At 36.9% G+C, this 20,375-nt stretch overlaps 3 protein-coding genes across 5 annotated transcripts; 2 read left to right on the top strand and 1 right to left on the bottom strand.

The window, feature by feature from the left end:
* Window positions 1-2,044: 2,044 nt before the first annotated feature.
* LOC113728676 (uncharacterized) lies at window positions 2,045-4,427 on the top strand. 2 transcript variants are annotated; one of them, XM_027253050.2, is made up of 2 exons: window positions 2,045-2,203; window positions 3,318-4,427. In XM_027253050.2, the coding sequence occupies exons 1-2, from the start codon at window positions 2,168-2,170 to the stop codon at window positions 4,236-4,238; spliced, it is 957 nt and encodes a 318-aa protein (XP_027108851.1). In that variant the 5' UTR covers window positions 2,045-2,167; the 3' UTR covers window positions 4,239-4,427. The 2 variants fall into 2 exon arrangements, with proteins under 2 accessions (XP_027108851.1, XP_027108858.1); XM_027253057.2 differs by lacking the exon at window positions 2,045-2,203 and adding an exon at window positions 2,361-2,638.
* A 3,424-nt stretch (window positions 4,428-7,851) lies between these two features.
* Window positions 7,852-10,795, bottom strand: LOC113742621 (monofunctional riboflavin biosynthesis protein RIBA 3, chloroplastic-like). The gene is made up of 6 exons (XM_072077670.1): window positions 10,161-10,795; window positions 9,844-10,062; window positions 9,268-9,593; window positions 8,837-8,966; window positions 8,451-8,747; window positions 7,852-8,311 (listed from the first exon to the last, which is right to left on the bottom strand). Exons 1-6 carry the CDS (start codon window positions 10,533-10,535, stop codon window positions 8,048-8,050), a joined length of 1,611 nt encoding a protein of 536 aa, XP_071933771.1. The 5' UTR covers window positions 10,536-10,795; the 3' UTR covers window positions 7,852-8,047.
* Window positions 10,796-12,629: 1,834 nt separating this feature from the next.
* LOC113728667 (UDP-galactose/UDP-glucose transporter 5B-like) lies at window positions 12,630-20,346 on the top strand. Of its 2 annotated transcripts, XM_072077665.1 has the most exons (12): window positions 12,630-13,042; window positions 13,138-13,280; window positions 14,005-14,118; window positions 14,424-14,516; window positions 14,689-14,754; window positions 15,425-15,523; window positions 16,360-16,439; window positions 17,529-17,641; window positions 18,607-18,695; window positions 19,351-19,437; window positions 19,589-19,657; window positions 19,743-20,346. In XM_072077665.1, exons 2-12 carry the CDS (start codon window positions 13,164-13,166, stop codon window positions 19,854-19,856), a joined length of 1,041 nt encoding a protein of 346 aa, XP_071933766.1. In that variant the 5' UTR covers window positions 12,630-13,042; window positions 13,138-13,163; the 3' UTR covers window positions 19,857-20,346. The 2 variants fall into 2 exon arrangements, with proteins under 2 accessions (XP_071933766.1, XP_071933768.1); XM_072077667.1 differs by lacking the exons at window positions 14,424-14,516; window positions 14,689-14,754 and having other exon boundaries at window positions 12,737-13,042.
* Window positions 20,347-20,375: the final 29 nt, after the last annotated feature.

The following is a 20,375-nucleotide window of genomic DNA, read 5'->3' as shown; positions in this document are numbered from 1 at the left end:
TTTTTTTTTTTTTGGAAAAAAATGTAAAGTAAAATTAGTGAAGTGTTTATATAATTACATGTAAGGAAAGATAATAAATGAGTCTATATATTTGAATGCTAAATTTGGTGTAAATTAGGTGTATTCCAATGCTTATTGGGCACTTATTTTTAAAAAAAAAAAGAAAAATACAAACAGAAAAAAGGATGCCAAATGTAATTACACCAATTAAACTTCAAAACTAATGAAATAAAAAAATTCAAAGGATCCTAATTCATTTACTTATTCAATTTTCAAAACAAAGTTTAGAACCAAGATTCAATTTTATATTTATAGAAACTGATATCAATAGTCAACAATGCATCGATCTTGTCAAATGAAAGGAAGATATATATAATCTTGGATTTGGAACCAGAAGGAGAAAATTTGACTCGCACACGAAATCAGAAGGAGAGGAAAAAAGATATTAACGTTTGTTGAAAAAAAAAAGAATAATAATTTATTTGACGGTGCCGATTATTAGTTAAAAAAATAATTATGGCGGAGGTGAAGGACCTGTCAGCATTCCTTGTAGACATTCGCCGCATCAATTGCACCTTCTTGCGATCCTCTTTTCCGAATGCGCCAAAATGATATTTAGTTTTTCTAATATTCCGTCGTTTTCGGTTTGGAATTCTTTCGGAGGTGTGAAAGAAATTCAAAAAGTTTCCAAGTATGAAAATAATGAGAAATACTTAATAAAAATGTGCTCGAGTGCTACAGAAAAGTTGCCTTTCCTTTTTTAACTAACAAAACCGCGTTAACAACAGCTTGCTTTTATACTATTTACTTTCTTTTTTCCCACACCCCACTCTCTCACACGCAAAGTTCCCACGGACCGTGTGAGAGAGAAGAATATTTCTAGGTGGTTTTGGCAAATATTAACCATTTGAAATAAAGGTCCGGGTTTGTTTGGATTGTAAGTTATTTGGGATATTTTTACTGTAGCATTTTTTGTGACGTAATGTATGTGAGATAAAAAGTTAATTGGAAAGATAAAAATGTGTATTGGAAATTGTAATGATGATGTAAACAAATAAAATTGGAGAAATAATGCTCAATCCAAACAAACCCTTGTTTTCCGAACATGAGTTTTACAAATATCGAAAGTTTTTTTTTTTTTTTTTTTTTCAGAATAACAAGTCAATAACTTGGTGAAACGAGATTTCTGCAATAAATAGAGGTAATAGATGGACAATCTTTTGCTTTATTTCTATAGTATCACATAAGTTCGTGTTTTGTCTAGAATATAAAAAATAGTTGCACATGCAATAATCTGCATTGAGTTTGTGAGTAAGAGGGGGCATCGATCGGGTGCTTCATATGATTGTACATTTAAATAATGGAGTATCTTGTATGTATAGATTAAGGGGATATTTGGTAAATGAATGCGAGAGGTAGAAATAAGTAGATATTAAAGTGAACTTATTATTTAGTAGACTACACTGGGGAATATGATAAATTATTATTAACCAATTAATGCCTTTTCAGAGTAAGGTACTTGAAAAAAACACACATTTCAAGTAGACCCTATCATTGTCAAACAATAATGTTTGGATAGTTAAATTTTTTTCGCGCAATATTTCGTTTGTATTATAAATATATTTTTTAAATTTATATTTTTATATTCTCAATTTTTTAAAAAATTTTATATATATCACATTACAAAAAATATTTCAAATAATACTCTGTCCAAACACACTAAGGGCCTTTTAGGACCTTTTTCTTTGAAACTACAACTTTGCTTATTTATTTACATCAGTAAAGAAGCGTTCAATATAAATCTACCAAAGCGAAATGGGGAGAAAGGAAACAAAAGGAAAACAGAGAAAAAAGTGGAGTTTCTTTTTTTCTAATTGTTTTTTTTTATGGATTCCATATTTAAAAAATGTTTTGCTCCTTTTTTTTCTAATCTTTCCATCCGTGATGATGTCGACGGGTTGTTCTCTTGTGCAAGTTTTGTGAAGAACCCAACAGCCAATCACAATTTTTCCCTTTCTTTTCTATTGCCAACATTTCTTCTATAAAAGACACAACCCACCCTTCTCAAAAACTCCCTCCCCCTTAGCAAACAATACATTCAAGATTTCTCTCTTTTCTGTTTCTTCATACAAGTTTGTCAGTAGCAGTGCAGAGATTGAGAGAGAAAATGGAAGAATTTCCTTCTTTATGGAGTTATCAAGAGGTGGGCTCTCTTCACGTTCTTGCTAGTTTTGGGGTCTGGCATTTAAGGCTTCTTTCAGTTTATGTACGAATGAAAGAGAATTCAATTTAACTTGTTCAGGGGGAAGTGTATCCATTTCCTCTTCTAAAACCGGCCATCAAAACTTCATTTATTTAGAATCTTTCTGTGAGTTTTTCAAAATCTGTTTAATCCCATTTTGCTTCGACATCAGTTTTCCGGAGGGTCGAACTCAGTTTTTGTATTTCTGTTCAGTTCAATCTCCTCTTCTTCTCTGTTTCTGAACATTGATTGATTCGACCAAGTATTGCTTTTGAAGGAGTAAACAATTGCTTAAAAGAGCTCCGTGCTTCTCAATACAACTGATGTCTTTTGTTCAGTGTACCTGTCTTTTACAAGGCTTGATCTATTTTTCCAGACCACGAGTCTTTCTCTACTGTACGTGTATATGAGTGGGTGTGACTCTGTGTTTTTTCTTTTGGGCTGTTTCCAGTTTTCTATATTCGACAGAGTCAATGTCCATGTGCTTTGCACGTTTCTTGTTTGTTGAAGTGACGCGCTCCCCATATTTGCTGAAAAGAAACAATTTTTTTGTGCTAAACAGACTTTTAATGTCGATTTTTGGGTGTTGATCAATATCTTTTGACAATTCAAGACAGAATCATTATCGGTCTAATGTACGTTTATTCTTACGCTAGGCATCCAATGGTAAAAATCATTGTGTTCTGTTCTTTCTTTTTTTCAATCATCATATTTTTTGGGGGGACTGAGATGCCCTGTGATATGCATGGTCCCCATGCCTAGCCCCTACGTTCGAATTTTATGTTCATTGAATAACTAGTAAATTTTCAAAGTTGTTTAGCCTGATCTCAACGTCCCTTGTTATTGTAGTTTGAAGTTGATCATCTACTTTTTCTCAAATGAAGGCTTTGAGCAAAGGGTCTACTTTTGAAAATGAATATGTTGCACTTGGTTTGTGTTGATTGATACATTCATTGGAACCTATGTGCCGTCTGAATTCAATCTTTAAAGTGGACAAACAGAATTGTGTTCAGAAACTTGACTGCTCATTACCCGAGAATTTTACCATATCTTACGCATTTGGCTGTGTCTGCAGAGCGTTGATGATTTGAAACAGAAGCTGCTATGCACCGCTCTTGAACTTGAACAACTGAAGGTGGAAGCAAATGAGGAAATGAGAAAAAACAAGGAATATGTGAAGCAACTTATCCAACTCTTGAAGATGGCTTGCCAAGAAAGAGATGAAGCAAGAGATCAACTTCAAAAGATGCTGAACAAAGTCATCCCTTCAACGAATTCAACTGAGCTCCTCTCAGGCTTGCCTCAATTTCAACCAGATAGTCCTCTTGTAAAGCCTGCAAAAGCAAATTCAAGCATAACTGAGTCAAACAGTTTCTCTGAAACACATAACTATCCTTCACACGGTTCATCCCCAGGTGAATCCTTTCTCGATGCTGTCTCATCCCCGGAACTCTCGAACATCAACATGGGTGATTCGGGCAGCATTGCATTTGTGAACCCACCCTTGATTCAAGACTGTAAGGGGATCATTTCCAACAACATGCTCCCTTCAGGAATTCCAAAAGTTGACCATGCCTCTTTGGTGATTGACAATCTTGCCCAAGGGAAAAATTTGCCCCAGAAAGGGAAGTTCCTTAAGGCTGTCCTTGATGCAGGGCCACTTCTGCAGAATCTTCTTGTTGCCGGGCCACTTCCTAGGTGGCGTAATCCTCCTCAGCTCCAGACATTTCACATTCCCCCGGTTTCAATCAGAGGTTGTGATGCTGATATGCTCAATATGAAAAGTGCTACAAATATGAGCCTTCTTGCTTCAAGATCACTTACTTCACGACCTTATGCTGAAATGTCGTGTGCCTCTTCCCAAATTTTGTCATCGTCCATGTTGAATTTTACCAACGGACCTGTTGGATCCTGTCTGGGAAGTGATAGGTTGATATCAGCTGGAGCAAATGCAAACACTTATGTTTCACTGGGTAAGAGGCAGAGGCTCTATTGAGGATTTGGAGGATGCTATCATTCCAATTTTGTATAAATGAGATTGCTGGTGGTGTAAATGCGATACAATTGATTAGTTCGAATGACATAGCTTTTTAGCTTTTGATTGATATTCCTCTTCCTTTTTTGTGTTTGTCTCAAACTCATTTGATCCAATTTGATTGGGCAATTGGAAATTTGGTTGTCATAATCCAATTACTGGTATATACTTTATATCCACTGCGTAGTTTTTCCTCTCGAAAGTCTTGAAAACCTTTCAAATGATGAGTTTCTCCTCATGAGATTTTGCATTGGACTTGAAATCTTTTTAAGGATTTGTCTACATGAATGCATTTAAATGCAAATTTTTATGGTGCTATGAAACTTTTAGTAATATATATATATATCTTGTCATTATTGTGTTAAACCCAAGTAATATTTGTACGCAGAAATTCTTTGATCATTTTCTCAATGTTGAACCAATCAGAAAGAGTTTGGTTAGCTTGGCCTTTTTTCTGTAGTTGACAGCCTGTCAGTGATTGTCCGGTGAAAAAGTAGACGATCAAACAAGACAACTTGTGAAGAAGAATAAACCGTCAGAGAATGAACACATGCAACTCTCCGACATAGTATATTAGAGTTGCAATTTAAGTCAAAAGTACTTAATTGTCGATGTGCTGAATAAATTTTTTTTTTTTAAAAAAATCATTCAAAAAGATCTCCATATTCTTCTGCCAAATGAATTTTTAAAAATAATTCACTTTATGTACCTTATAAATTTGAGTTAATAAAATTTGGTCACAATCAAAGTTTTTAACTAATTTTTTTGTTTGAAATAACACATAATCCCGCATGATCATTTTTTTAGGGCAAAAAAGTATGATCCCATTTGTAGTTAAACAAATGACTGATCTATATTCATTTTTTTTCTCTAAAAAAAAAGGTAGGATCCTGCATAAATCACATTTATTTTTGTTTTTAAAAAGTGAAATTTGATCTTTTTATACATAAAAGATGTGTATGTGGGCCACGCGGCGGCGATTTCAATTTTTCCAATAAAACTACTACATGCTATGTCCTTCATCGCGCTTCGTTTAGTTCCATTCTGTTGTATCAATCAGCCATTGGACGATAGGGAGCAATATGCAATGGCGAAGATTATCAGAGGTATTGCCGATTATAAACTAACGTAAAAAAAATGACAAATGGAGAAAACTAAGTAAAGCACATCAAGCCATAGACGGTGGGTGACGATATAAAAACTGACCTGCTCGATTGCAGACAACTTACGTCCTTCGTGTTCTGTTTGTGTATATTGACAAGCATTTACCAGTGCACAGCCAGAAAACTTAGAATTCACATACGTGTGTGAGAATTTACCAATGCTGCAGTTATGAGGTGCCAGTGCACAAGCTGTCAAGCTGAGGCTGGGGATGCATTCCATATCATCATCGTCTTCCTACTAAAGCATTTCAATAGTGGATTGTGTTATGCGAAGGTGAGGTCCCCTGACGAGGTTTGTCTGGGAAATTTTTGTACAAATTCCAATGTCCCAACTTCAAGACCACAGCAAAAGTTTAGCCTAATAATAATGACCATCCCTTCTGCAGCCACGGAATCTTGGAGAATGGTGATGAGAACAAAAAAGACAAAAATTAGCATTGTTCGCTACTTGTCCAAAGAAGATTGGAATCATTGACACTAAGTAAGAGCAAGCTGGCGTTTTTCACCTTCCTGAATGGCCTAATGGAGTTGTTTGTTTGCATTGTTAACCAAGAAGACAACAACAATGAGTAGACATGCAATGCCATTTGGAAGTTTTAATGCAAGTCTTTATCCTCAAAATCATCAAACAAAATTTTGTTGGTCACAACTCTAATTGCATTGTGCTGATCGTTACCATTAATTTCAAAATTTCTAGCAAGAGTTTGGTTCTTTCCAAGAATAAGGCTTCTCTTAACTTTTTTCTCGGTCAAAAAATGCACTCTACTTCATTACTCCAAAAATACACAGGTAGTAGTACTATTTAGATTTTAGACCTACTCCATTCCAAGAGTTTGGTTCTAGCAAGATATCCATTCCAAGAGTTTGGTTCTAGCAAGATATTCTGCATGCAGATTTAATTCGTTGAAGGGTATCAGCCAAGCAAAAAAGCTTCATACTACTCTGCACTCAGCAGCAGTATGCCACCAAGCCCGCCCCCAACTTCAGGCTTTGAACATTCACAATGGAATCCCATGGTGATTGCATTGGTTGTTGTCGTTTGTTGCATCTTCCTTTTGTTCAGCTATCAGAAGATTCTTCAACGTCATTGCAGTCACTTTGGTTCAATAACAAACTCCCGGAATCAAGGCCAAAGTCGACGTCTGCATGACGCTGTCGCTGATGATCCTTCTCTACAGCTCCAAAGCCGTGGACTAGATTCCTTTGTTATGCACTCGCTGCCCATTACGCAATTCAAGAAGAATAATGAAGAAGAAACCTGTAAAGGAATTACAGATTGTGCAGTTTGTTTGGGGGAGTTTGAAGAAGGTGAATGGCTGAAGCATTTACCACATTGTTCTCATGTATTTCATGTCTCCTGCATTGATGCTTGGTTTCAGACTCATTCCAGCTGCCCACTATGCAGATCATACGTCTTTAATCTAACAATGCACCAGGAACACTCGGTATCCGTGTACACGTTGCTAGAAACTTTGAGGAGGGAAGAATTCAGTCAAGAAAGAGCAGAAAACTACCAAATTCTTCGATCCCACGTATTGCAAACTTCTACAGAGGATGGAAACTCAAATAGCCATTGATGTTGGTCATCCAAGGGAATGAACCATCATGATTGAAAGTAGCACCCGGTGGGATGATAGTACATGGATATTCTTTTTTGATACGAGAAGGTGAGACGAACTGTTAAATGACATATGACAATCTTTCGAGAAAAAGACATAGCATCAGAATGGGATCAGAAACATTTTTGTGGCCAAAGTTTGTTGAATACACCGAAGTATACAGAAAATCACTAGCGGGCCTCCCCACTAGTCCCGTGTGCTGATAGTCAAAACAAAAAGGATGTCAATTCTTTCTGATGATCTTGTAAGATCAGCCTGTAGTGTTGTACATACACGCCTGTCTCAAAAGCTGAATTGATACAGGAAGAAGCTGCCAAAAGAAAACGCCGAAACCACCAAGAAAATCAAGACCAATTTGTCTTGTAATATGACACGTCGAGAATTTAGATTGCATCTTAAATCCACTATTGGTTGTAGATCAATGGGTTTCAACTTTTTGTTTCGGTAACTGCCGTAACTCTCTCGCTGCACAGTGATATTGCTTCTTGAACGACATGATCCTTAGACAGGATTTTGCACGTCTACTCTCGCCACTGTATGAAAAGGATATGTTAGAACATTTTTCTTCTAGTTTAGCGCTGTTTCAATCACTTGCATGCTTCTATCTTTCCGGGAAACAGGGCTTTAAACTTGAAAGTTATGCCTATAACTTGCCTTGGCTGGCTCTCAAGTACAGTGTGGGCTATTTTTTATTTCTGAGTGCTTGACAGATTGAAAGTTCGTACTTCTGAAGTTTACTGAATCAGAAAGCTTCCAAGATTTCAAGCAGGAAAATGATCATAAAGAAGTAAATTCGTGGTAACATTCCCCGAGAGGTTTTATTATCTCTTTTGTATCTGTGAACCTGAAGTGATCAAATAAATTTCTGCACTGAATACATACAGAAGATCAATGATTTTCAACAATGACTATTTCATAAAAACGAAAAAATGGACCCAGAAACCACAAAGTGGAGAGAAGAGCTTCTATATGAAACCAAAGTGATCATTCATTTTCTCTGGATTTCCTCAGGAGGATCATTTTCATCAATATCTGGGTTAATAAATGCATCCAATAGTCCTCGTTCGCCGGATTCATAGATATGCCCCATCTTTGCTCTCTTAGTTTCCAAATACCTCTTGTTTTCCTCGGTGATGGGAGTCAAAACTGGAACCCGTCCAACAACTGCCAAACCATAGCCCTTCAGACCGATGAACTTGGCCGGGTTGTTAGTCATTAGGCGCATGGTACGAATTCCGATGTCACGTAGTATCTGTTGCAATCATTTGTCAAAAAGCTTCATCGTTATTAGTGCTAATGAAACTGGGAGTATTTGAAACCAAAGCCTTGTAGAATTTAGCCTCAAGAAACAACCATCTGTTTGAGAAGAGATCATTAAGTATTGAGCTGACCTGTGCACCTATCCCATATTCGCGTACATCTGCTGCAAAACCAAGCTCAAGATTGGCTTCCACAGTGTCATGGCCTTGGTCTTGCAAGTTATAGGCCTGAAGCTTGTGACCTAGGCCAATACCCCTCCCTTCGTGGCCCCGGAGATAGAGAACAACTCCCCTGCCGGCTTTCTCAATTAACTGCATTGCCAGATCCAACTGATTTCCACAATCACATCGCCTTGACCCAAAAATATCCCCTGTCAAACATTCAGAGTGAACCCTTACTAGGACTTCTTGACCATTTCCAATTTCCCCCTGTAAATTTTTAAAGGACAAAGGAGGCTTTAAACAAACTATGATGATCAAACTGGGATTCCTTCTTCTGCAAATCGTAGTTCGTTTACCTTTACAACTGCTATATGTTCTGTTCCATCAAGCTTTGAGCGATAACAGTAAGCCTGAAATAAACCCCATTTAGTCGGCAAACGAGAAATTGCTGTCCTTTCAACCAGATTTTCCCTCTTTCTCCTATACCTACAAGTAATTGAACACCCGTTGTTATGGAGACGCATTGTGGATTGGTCATAACTGACTGAAGGAAGAAAAAACACAGTATGCATTACAGCAGGAAGAGAGAATATCATATGCCTGAGGGTTCTCTTTTACATGTCACTTGTTGTAACATACTCAAGCTCGGGCATATCTACTAGATAAAGGTTAACTTGATAATGCAGCCAGTAATGAAAATCAGAGCTCTTCTGAAACTTTCTAATGAAGTAAGTTGGCAATAGCTTCTATGAAGGGAATCCACTGCAGTAAGTTGGCAGTAGCTTACCTGATCAAGTCCGTAATTGAGACAATTGGGATGTTCTGCTCCAGGGCTAACTTTCTTAAACAAGGCAAGGATGCGATGGAGCCATCCTCTCCATCAACAACTGCAGAAAGTACAGATGTAGGCCGCAGGCCAGCCAGCATAACCAAATCAACAGAAGCCTCAGTATGTCCAGCTCTCCTCAAAACCCCACCATTCCGATGCTTGAGGGGAAAGACATGGCCTGGCCTTCTAAAATCTTCGGGCCTGGAACTAGGAGATGAGAGTGCAAGGACTGTCTTAGCCCGGTCTGAAGCTGATACACCAGTAGTAGTGCCCACTCTGGCATCCTAATTGTGTTCAAACAGATTAAATAAAAACAAAGAAATAAAGAAAAAGAACAATAGGAAGTGTCTGGCAGGACTAAACAAGGGTGTTTTAAGTTGCCCGGTCCCTATAATTGTTGTCACATTCCTTGCCTTATTCATGAATTTTTTTTATTCCTGTTCTCTAAATTTGAGTTCATCATCTCCTGGTGAAATGGAAACCTAATAAAATGGCAGTAAGTGAACTAAAATAGATATAAAAATGTTGCCATACCACTGTAATCGTGAAAGATGGAGCAGAAGAATCATCTTCGTTTTCAGGTGACATCAAAGGGAGCTGTAACCTCTCAAGATCGTCACTTTTCATTCCTACTGAAACAATTCCAGATCCATGTTTTAACAAAAATGCAACAGCTTGTGGATTCGCATAAGATGCAGCCATCACAAGATTTCCTTCAATCTCTTCATTTTCATCGTCTACAACTATCACAGACTGAAACAGTTTTACAGCGAGAAAAGTACAAGAAACAGAAGAAAATCTCAACCTCATCAGTTTGATGTTTATTAGACCATCCAAACGATGCTACCAACCTTTCCTTTGCGCAACATATTCAGGGCTTGTTCAATCGAAGAATAGCCTGCAGTGGGGCAATCAGGATCGCCCTCAGCATCACTGACAAAGAAATCAATTGTTTCAGGTGTTATCTCAGCATCCAAGGCGCCGAAAGTTGTTGAAGAAGGCTCATCCGAGGCACTAAAGAGAGAGCCATTTGGATTAATCTGCGATGAACTAGAGCTCTCATCAGACAAGCCTCCAGGCACCCCAACAGCCCAGCAAGTGGAAACGCATGGTCTCTTCCCGTATATCCCTAGTCCTACTCCTGCACCAACAGTTCTGAAGCTATAACGTTGGCCGACTGAAATACGAGGAACCAATTGATGGTGAAACACAACTATACAATCCATAAAGTTTTGGGCCAATAAAAATAGCTGCAACTCTCGTTATCTTGTTCTTGGTTTCTTTGGTTCCATCGTCTATTGCATGAGGCGTGCTTCTGCCAGCAGAAAAGAAAGACCACCACCTCCAGACCTCTAATTTTCTTTAGCATTATCCAATACCGGCTATTTAAGTATTTGTCTTGATCCATTGATAGAGGAATGAAGTGACACTTAATCATCAAAGTTTGTATTGTGCGAGTTTAATTGTGAGCTTCTGAAATTCTTACTAAGAAGAAGGAAAGTGGACTAAGGAATATATGAAGTGAACGTCGTTCTGTGATGAGCAAAATTTTTTTTTTTTTTTAATTCTTTGGTTATAAATACATATATTTGGTTTACAAGATTAATAAAAACCAAGAGTAGGGATTTTGAAAATTGAAGTATTATTTATCCCATTCACTCTCATTATTGAGTCTACCTTTCATCTACTCATACAACATTTGATTTGTGTTGATACATTAATGGACATATCCCCCAGCGGATAGCTCGTCTGGTTCTGTCATCCGCTCTTTAGCGGTAAGCCTTCAATTTGACCCTTGTTGGTAGCGTGCTGGCATCCTTGGGCAGGGCTCTGCTAGTCGTAGGAGATTAATCTGATCCACGAGTTCATGACACTCTTGTATTAAAAAAAAAAAAATTGATACATTAATGGACATCAAAAATTTGTCCAATATGTCAACAATCTACTCTATCATATGCCGTGAGGGAGGGAAAACTCAATTAGACTTGTACGAGGGGATGACACTATGACAGTGACGCTGCAGACCAGGAACTACACCACTGCACCCTCTGGTGAGCCTCTGGATTTTTTGTCTTCTCAATGTGCTCTTAGGGTCTGTTTAATAATATAAAAGAGTGCTGAATTTGAATTTTTTTAAACATTCAGATGTTTTGAGTGTTTGATAAATGAAAATTCATTTGCTGAACTTGTTAAGTAGTGCTGAATTTATGTGTATTTTTTTCAGCACAAGAATCCTAACTGAATGCTTAATTCTGATAATAATCAATAGAATTACTTCAACTACCTTATCTTATCTACCAAATCTACCCTTGTTTATTAATTATGTTCAAAATTATTATATAATTAAACAGCCTAATATTTTCTATCTAATGATTTTTTATTTCTCTGTTCTCTCTTTTGAATGACTTTCACTTATTCTCCATACTCCTCATATAATATAATTCATCTTTTATATTAATTTGATTTAAAAATAAATATTATCATTTTCATACCTAACATTTTTAGCTAATTAAATCATAGGTTCTATTTTTTTTTTTGGATGAAAAGATATAAGGGCAAAATTGTCAAATTTAACTTATTAAACATTCAATTATAAATGTTTACCAAATAGTATAAATAGGTTTAACATTAAAATTCAGACATTCATACATTTTTTCAGTATTTAAAATTTAGCAAATTAATTGTTTCAGTATTCAGATTTCAGAATTCAGACTTCAAAATTCAGATTCAGTTTTATCAAACGGAACCTTAATCTATCATGATGGACTCAATGCACAGAAAATCAGAGCTTCAAGCTGCAAGAACATGCCATCAACTGTTTTCACTAACCAATTTCATTGGTTGTTTAATTGGCCCCATATTCGGTTGGTGCTGCTGCTTTTACTTCTGTGTTTGTCAGCTAATCCTGCAAAATCTGGGAAGCAAGAACATGTAGTTACTAGACAAGTATAACAATAATATGATAAATCTTCGTTCTTCACCAATCATAACAAAAAAAAAAGGGGGGGGGGTCCTACTTCAAACTATAGAACTGTAAAGCATTGACCAAAATTGAGAGGAAAATACAAATGGAGATAAATAGCTTACCCCATGTCCCAATTAACTGAACAGTTTCTTATTTCCTAAGCATGTCACAACAAAAATTATATGTGGCCCGGCCCGTATTTGTACTACTAGTGTAGCGATAAACCGCAAATTCCATACTCCAATAAAAGATGGTTGACTTTTTGTCGCTGAATCCAACGGCCGGGAATGGTTCCTGTTAAATCACGCAACAGTCAAGAATGAATAATAGTAGTATCTTTTTATAATCTCACCTGAGCCCATAATCCGAAGTAGAACTATTTTATCCGGAAAAAATAAAGCAGCCTCGTTACCCATTTCTTCCACTTTTTGTGAGGTCTGGATCGGACCAGCGGGCTCCATTACCCATTTCATGCTGACGTGGCAAGGCTTCCTGGCTTCTAACTAAGTAAGAATTTCAAAAGGACGGGAACGGGAACGGGAACGGAAGAAAAGGAAATCGAGCAAGTGAGAGGAGGCGAGAGCCAGCTCAAACTCACCGACGGATCGGAAGCAAAATCGAAGACCAAAACGTAACCGTAACGGGGTGTTATCTTTCATTTAATCATCTCCGATTCTTGCTCGGCACGATTTTCGAATTCTGAGCTCAGGGACAAGTAACAGCCCCACGCTTTCTACGTTTGTGCTTCCGCTTATTAATTAGCCTCCGGTGAGCTGCGACGACGTTCTGCACGCTCTCCTATACTCTTGCAGTTTATTGAAATGATAATTTTAATCCTTTTTTATGTGTGATTTGGTGAATAGGAGGTGGAGGAGGGAGTGGATGGGATATGGCGGAGCCGCCGTCACTTTCGTCACCGCTACCGGCGAAAGATAACAAGCTGTTGAAAGGAATATTCGCCGTAACTGGAATCATGTCGACGCTCGTTATTTATGGTGTTTTACAGGTATCGGCTTTTTAGTGATTAGTTTATCTTCCCAGCTTTCGTATTCGATTCAAATGTTTTTTTAAATTTGATTTTGTTCAAATGTTCTTGGATTTAATTCTGTGTGTGTGCATATGTGCGTCTTTGAGGTGGAAATGAGAAGGCGAAGTTGGTTAGAATTAGTTACATGGTATTCTTATGGGAAAAATAGGTGCTTTTGAGCTGTTTTTCCTGATTGGATAGAATTAGACATGAGGTGCTGGTAGGCAATACATGGAGCACTCGTAGACTGTGTTGTTTTTCTTTGTCAAGGTTGGCCGAAAGCTCAAAAAATTTTACAGTCACTGTGTTTTATTTTGTGAAATGGGAGTGTGAAGCACTTTACAGTCTTTTGATCACCTTGCTTTAGAAAGATGCAGATTTGGAATCAAATCCTTTCCATGACAGGTCGTTGCTTTGTCAATTTATTGATGTCTTTACCTACTTTAATATATTTCATTGGAAATTAGAGAAATGTAATCAAGACATGTGGCAATGAGAGCTATTGGGGATAGTAATCCTCTGTGGCTAGGAACATTTCTGAATAAAGTGTCACCTTGCAGAATGTTATTTGGTCATGTTTTGCTGACGATGATTGCAAATATGGTTTGCCTTCTTTATTTGAGATTTGTTTGAAATGTAACTGTTATGCGTTCATTGTTTCATTGTGTTTCAATAATGTTATTCTGGTTTTTTGTGCATGCAGGAAAAGATCATGAGAGTTCCTTATGGGCCTCACAAAGAATATTTCAGATATTCCTTGTTTCTTGTCTTCTGCAATCGAATTTCAACTTCTGCTGTTTCAGCTGGAGTTTTATTAGTAAGAGCCCATCTAGTGCTCGAGTGATTTGTTTGCTTAATGCCTGACTGGAAAATAGAAGTGTTCAAATTGAACCCTGCAGTTGCAACATTGTTCCATCATTTTCTGTTACCTTATTTGCCTGCTGTGAGGAAAAGCATGCAGTGCAAGTTTCCGAAGCTTAAGATACATGTTATTTACCAAGTTATGCAAGAATTTCTGACACGTGTTGTCTGAGAAGTGATGCACATCCTTGAGACCTCCTTTTTGTGGTGTTTTTGTTTTTTCTTTGCTGAAAAATCACTCTGTATTTTATCTCCTCTCAGGTAAGTAAAAAATTTTTGGACCCTGTGGCTCCGTTATACAAGTATTGTGTTGTTTCTGTGTCTAACATACTCACAACAACATGTCAGTATGAGGTAAGTCATTTCATTCTTGGCACAAGTATCCTCGCATACTGAATTTTTTATTCTGAAGAGAAAAAGTAAAGAATGCATTCTTCTACCTATAGATTTAAATTAAATTAATACAGTCTAAATACATCAGAGGTATCTAATGCTTGTAAGTGTTTCTGATATATGCTCACTCCAGGCCCTTAAATACGTCAGTTTTCCTGTTCAGACTCTGGCTAAATGTGCTAAAATGATACCTGTCATGGTAAGTTAATCCTACGTGTTGTATCAGTTTGGCATCTTTATCATATTTTCTAGAATTTAAAACTTCTCTGTGGTACTATATTCTTTGGCTTTGTTGATCCTTTGTCATTTCTTCTTGGTTTTCTTGGTGGTGGTGAAATTGAGCTGGCACCTTATCTCTGCTAGTGGCAAATATTTTCTTCTTCCACGTTGGCAGAATTTAAGTTATAGTTTGATTCTTGTCTAGTCAATCTTGACCACATGAATCCTGTGGTTTAGTTTCATTTTCTTCACAAGCAAATACACTTCAAAAGTTGTCATCAACCATTTTTCCAGCTTAATGTCCATCATAGAGCATTGGTTTTCTGCTTTAGCTTGGCAGCTGATTTTGTATTCTTTTTGTACCTGCTGATTTTGATAGATTGTTATGACGTCTTGTATATCGATATTTCTTTGGCTTCTAATGTAAGACTCTTATATGGATGGTTCAATCAAGGCAAAATGTGTTTCCTTGGTAATATTAAGTTGCTGGTTTGGGCTAACTTCATAATATCCTTGCATGTAAATTCATTATTTCTCTGCTTCTTTGTATTGCAGTTCTTGTAGTAATATTTGGCTTTTGACATTATCTGTTCTAAAATTTTGCTTAACGTTTTCCCTTTCTCTTTGCATTTCCTCGTGTTACTGTGCAGCTTTGGGGCTCTATCATAATGCAAAAGAAGTACTATATCAAAGATTATGCATTGGCATTCTTGGTGACAGTTGGGTGTTCAATATTTATTCTGTTTCCGGTAACAACTATTGCCAAATCCCTAATCATCTTTTGGTGTATCATCTTTTGGTGTATTATTTTATCCTTGCATATGCAGGATAAATGCAATATGAGCTCAACATCATAAACCACCCTACCAGAGAAGCTAATGAATGTTAACACTTCAGCTCTCCTTTATCCTGCCAATTTAAATGAAGTAGCATTAACGATACCCGAATGTTCAGTTAAAGATCCTTGGATTTTATTTCTACTTGACTGAAAGCAGTTGCTATTACATCATTGAATCTGTGTTAGGAACCTGTCAAGTACCGGGTTGTCCAATCAGGTCTTAAATTTACCTGAAGGATTTTAGCTTTTGAATCTTTACTTAAGTTATATTTGTACACAATTTAAACATGTCTGTTCTCATGGCTTCAAGGAAAGTGTTGCAAGGAAACAATTGCATTAGGGAGAAAATCAACTTAAACTTACTGAAAACTTGTTCATGCATAGGCAAAACAGTCTTATATGTTGCCAGCACTCCATCACATTATGTTAGCTATAAAATTACTCATTACTAATAGTAATGTGAGATTCATGTGGAAGCCTACAGGATATTTGGCTGTAATAGGTGGTTCTTAATATATTGCTGTTTGTCATGCTTGAAGCATACAGATTCTTTCTCTTGGGCTTTAAGTTCTATTCATAACGAACTTGTGAAGGCTAAGTATTGGCTGTAGAAAAACCACGATACCTTCATTTGATGAATAATATACCAGGTTTTTAGTATCATATATTATCCAGAGGATCCTAGGTGCTAACGTTGTATTGATTGTGTGATGCAGCTATTTAAAAATGTTGTTCTTTTTGTTGTAGGCAGCAGGCGATATTAGTCCTTACAGTAGAGGAAGGGAAAGCACAGTTTGGGGTGTCTCCCTGATGATTGGTTATTTGGGGTATGTAATTCTAAACTTACATTATCCATTCCAAAAAGGGGCCTTAGGCTTTTTCATAAGCATAAGTTTTCAATTGAAATAAAGTTGTCAAGTGGCCTCTGGAGATTGATTTTTATTTTTGAATTTATGCTGGATGCCATGTGCGTGAGCATGTGAGGAGTGGGTCTGTCAGTGACCTACTTCAGCTTAATAGGCAGGTTAATGGCTTTTTTTGTATGTCAATGATCATGTATTACTTTCCTTTTTCCTATAGTTCTGCTTTGTAGTGGAGCTTAGAATGCAGCAAGTGTCATTCAACATGTTCAAAAGAAGAATTTTTAAAACACTTGGACTGAGATTAATCTAGTGCACTGTTTTGTTCAAATTTGGTTTTAGTGGGAGAGAGGCATAGTTAACTCAGAGAAGAAAGTCTGTTTGCTTTTTAAGAAGTTTTTTGATAGCAATGGATTGACCATTTGCTGATATGCCCAAGAAAATTAGATGAAATGTGGCACGCTAGAAGTGGGTTGCTCTCTCTCTCTCTCTCTCTCTCTCATGAAAATCAGAGCTCAGTCCATTGCTACCAATTTCACCCTCCATCTGCCTCTTCGCTTCCTTTTTTCCCTCCTTTCTGAAAGATGGGCATTGGCTGCAACTCAATTTGTCTGCTGAGCTCAAAGTTCTGATCACTTTTCTCATGACAAGTAATAGTCCTGGCTATCCCAGTTTCTTCTATACTGTTTGGGTATTTAGTAGGAGCAAATCTAGTACAATCGCCAAAGACTGGATGTTGTTTGTGTGCATATGCTCTGTTTCTGTTGAAACTAGTTGTCCCAAGCAGTCATGTTGAACACACATGCAACTGCAGACTGCCATTGCATACTACATGTCCCATCAGATTGATATTATTGATAATGGTGTATAGAAAATTATAGCACACCAATCTTTTGCTTCTGTATTGTTTTAATTTAATGATTTGCTGTTTTTGAGTTATATTATTCAACCTGTTGAATGTCTGATGCGGTTTTACATCCTAAATAATTCATTGAAGAAGTTAGCAATTGCAATTTTATTTTCCACCAGCGTGTAACTTATCACTTGTAATTCCAGGTTTGATGGGTTTACAAGCACGTTCCAGGATAAACTTTTTAAAGGATATGATATGGACATACACAATCAGATCTTCTACACAACCCTTTGCTCTTGTATGCTGAGTTTTACTGGTATGGCTTATATTATCCAAATCCCCTAAATCATTGGCATCTAATCTCACTTCTTAAGGGAATCTTGAGTTATTTGATTCCCAGAATTCTGTTTTTAGGTTACAAGACATAAATGGCTTATAATAGTTCAAGTTATTTTCCATGGCTGGAGAAAGTTGATCCTGCTTTGTGATATGTCAGTATGTAGAGTTATCCAGGCATGTTTTTACCTGTAAATATGCTACCTAAATTTCTTCACGTTTAGACCAAATCTGCTTCCAACAGTTCTGTTAATTGCTTACAAGTTTCAAAACTTGGAAGTTGAACCAAATTCGTCCAATTTTATGGAAAATTCTTGTTATTAAATTCATGTTTGCTCTGCATCTCTTAGGCTCTATCTTTAACTTGATGAAAGGGGCAAATAATTCCTAAAGGCCTTTTGACAAACATCGACAGCATCTCCCACTGCGCCAGCATTTTCTTTCTTTGTTGTCAGTGTTTGGAATCGTGTGAAATGTGTTCTTAGTTTCTTCCAATAATTTGGCAATCAATTTTTTTCTAAAGTTTGGGAGGATCTTTATAACTTAAAGTTTCTGAGGAAATAAACAATGATAAGATAAAGCAAAGGAGGTTAAGCTGAAAAAATTATCCCTTTTTTGTTGGTTTTCTTTTTTGAACGTTCGGTTAGTTGCACAATGCTTGCAATTGGACGAAGTTTTGCCCCAAAATTTTGGGTGTATGCTATGTGACAGTTTTGAGTTAGTTTCTCGGAAAATAAGAAGCTCAATAGAATTTACATGTTGGATTTCCTTTTTGTTTCTATTTACATATACATACATGTATTACTACTAAAACAATTAATGCAAGCAAAAGGCACTATTATTGAAACTCTGTTTATGTTGCACTTCTTTTTGTATTTCCTTGAAACTCTTTTTTCTCAGTTGAATGCCCAATCATTGATATTTATTTTAACATTTTCCTTGTAGGTCTAATCTTACAGGGCAATCTGCTGATGGCAATAGATTTTGTATCTCGGCACCATGATTGCTTTTTTGATATTATATTGCTATCAACTGTAAGTAAACGCGTACTCTGAATTAATATTCATGTCTATTGCTACATGGGCTAGAACACAAACTCCTCTCTCAAACTAGCACAATCATTCCCCTTCATGCTTCTGATTGGACCAGTTGCCTCTGCAACTTCTAAATTTGCTTTCATTGAATGGTACTTCACAGAAAATTGACCATTTATACATGACAAGATGACGTCACTTGAAGAAGACTGTGTGATCTCTCTCGCAGTCAGAATATGTGTATAAAGGCATAAACTTGTACATACCCTGAATATCTTACAATAGATTGTTAAAAAATGATTACATGAAGTAATGCATGTACAATTTGATCATGTTATGTTGAAAAGTATTTGTGAGGAGTTGTAATTAAAACGCGTTCAAAAGTTATGAGGACATTTCTTTTGTGGTAACCTTTTTTTTATTTTTTACGTGCACAAGGAGTCGAGTTTTGATCAAGTTCTATTTGCTATAAACAAATGTGCACAAGTTGAGGGGGTCAGTTGTGAAATTAGAATTTTAAGTCCAAGTGAAAGATTAAAGGACTTGGTGGTGTGGCGACTTGTATTGTGCCTAGAAATACTTTTCTTAATTGCAAGCACATTAGATACTCTTTTTTCACAAACACATATAAAATGCTACATTCATTTGCATGCAGGTAGCAACAGTTAGCCAATTCTTTATTTCTTATACAATCCGCACGTTTGGTGCTCTGACGTTTGCGACCATAATGACCACAAGACAGGTATGTTAATAGTTTCCTTAAATTCTAGCAGCTGTCATAAACTGCCCCGTGAAACAAAATCATTTGAATAGAAAGAAATTTTAGTGATTCTGTTATTTTGGCGGCACCTATAAAGAAATAGTAATGATTCCCTATCCATCTGTTGTTGTAGTTGGTGAGCATTCTGCTGTCCTGTGTATGGTTTGCCCACCCACTCAGCTGGGAACAGTGTATTGGAGCTGTAAGCATCATGAATCGCAATTTTTGCTCTATGTCTACATGTTTTGTGGAATGCTAAATGATTGGCTGTTCAAATTCAATGTCAGGTTATTGTCTTTGGGTCCCTGTATGGAAAAAGCTTTCTAAGAGAGAGACCAAGAACTTCACCGTCTAATCCTCAAGAAAATGGAGCTTCCTCTCCATTGAAAGCTAATCCGTAACTGGAACAAATTATTTTGCGACTTTGTTTATAGATCCCCTCTGAAACATGCATCTATTTTCAATTGTGAAGCTTCAATCAGAAACATTGACTGCCAAGGGCTTGGATTGGAGACTTGCTCTCGAGATGGCACAACTTGCTGGTCAGTTGCATTAGATGTTAGATTCTAACAGCCGTTCAGATTTTGACACCCCTATGCCCGATTTTTCACTGGGTTAGGTTACAGCTAGTAAAGAAATGAGAATGCAGTCTTGTAGTTTAAGTTTGTATTTTCTGTCTTTTCTACGGCCCCTTATTTATATATATATAATTTTCTTCCCCCTGATTCGGTTTTGAAGCCTGCAGAAAGTGGGCAATGCGAAGTTCAGGTAACTTGGTTTGTAGTTTTGGCTGCACCTAGAGCTAACCTCCCGAAGAAGGGGGGAAAAATGTATGTTGTTTTTTCTCAAACACAAAGCTTTTGTTTTATAATGCACGAGTTGATTATTCGAGTTGCTGCCTTGAATGACCTGTATATTCC

This window comes from Coffea arabica, chromosome 1c (assembly GCF_036785885.1).
Source record: "Coffea arabica cultivar ET-39 chromosome 1c, Coffea Arabica ET-39 HiFi, whole genome shotgun sequence".
Taxonomy (NCBI): domain Eukaryota; kingdom Viridiplantae; phylum Streptophyta; class Magnoliopsida; order Gentianales; family Rubiaceae; genus Coffea; species Coffea arabica.
This window is presented reverse-complemented; position numbering and strand designations above follow the sequence as displayed.

What these genes read in the sequence shown, in the direction of transcription:
- LOC113742621 (XM_072077670.1), bottom strand. Translation starts at nt 10,535, where the DNA reads ATGGATTGTATAGTTGTGTTTCACCATCAATTGGTTCCTCGTATTTCA. An exon ending in ATATGTTGCGCAAAGGAAAG is followed by an intron (nt 10,063 to 10,160) that starts GTTGGTAGCATC and finishes AAACTGTTTCAG; the next exon opens with TCTGTGATAGTTGTAGACGA. An exon ending in TCAATTACGGACTTGATCAG is followed by an intron (nt 8,967 to 9,267) that starts GTAAGCTACTGC and finishes AATTACTTGTAG; the next exon opens with GTATAGGAGAAAGAGGGAAA.
- LOC113728667 (XM_072077665.1), top strand. Translation starts at nt 13,164, where the DNA reads ATGGCGGAGCCGCCGTCACTTTCGTCACCGCTACCGGCGAAAGATAAC. An exon ending in TTATTTATGGTGTTTTACAG is followed by an intron (nt 13,281 to 14,004) that starts GTATCGGCTTTT and finishes TTGTGCATGCAG; the next exon opens with GAAAAGATCATGAGAGTTCC. An exon ending in TTTCAGCTGGAGTTTTATTA is followed by an intron (nt 14,119 to 14,423) that starts GTAAGAGCCCAT and finishes ATCTCCTCTCAG; the next exon opens with GTAAGTAAAAAATTTTTGGA.
- LOC113728676 (XM_027253050.2), top strand. Translation starts at nt 2,168, where the DNA reads ATGGAAGAATTTCCTTCTTTATGGAGTTATCAAGAG. An exon ending in CTTTATGGAGTTATCAAGAG is followed by an intron (nt 2,204 to 3,317) that starts GTGGGCTCTCTT and finishes CTGTGTCTGCAG; the next exon opens with AGCGTTGATGATTTGAAACA.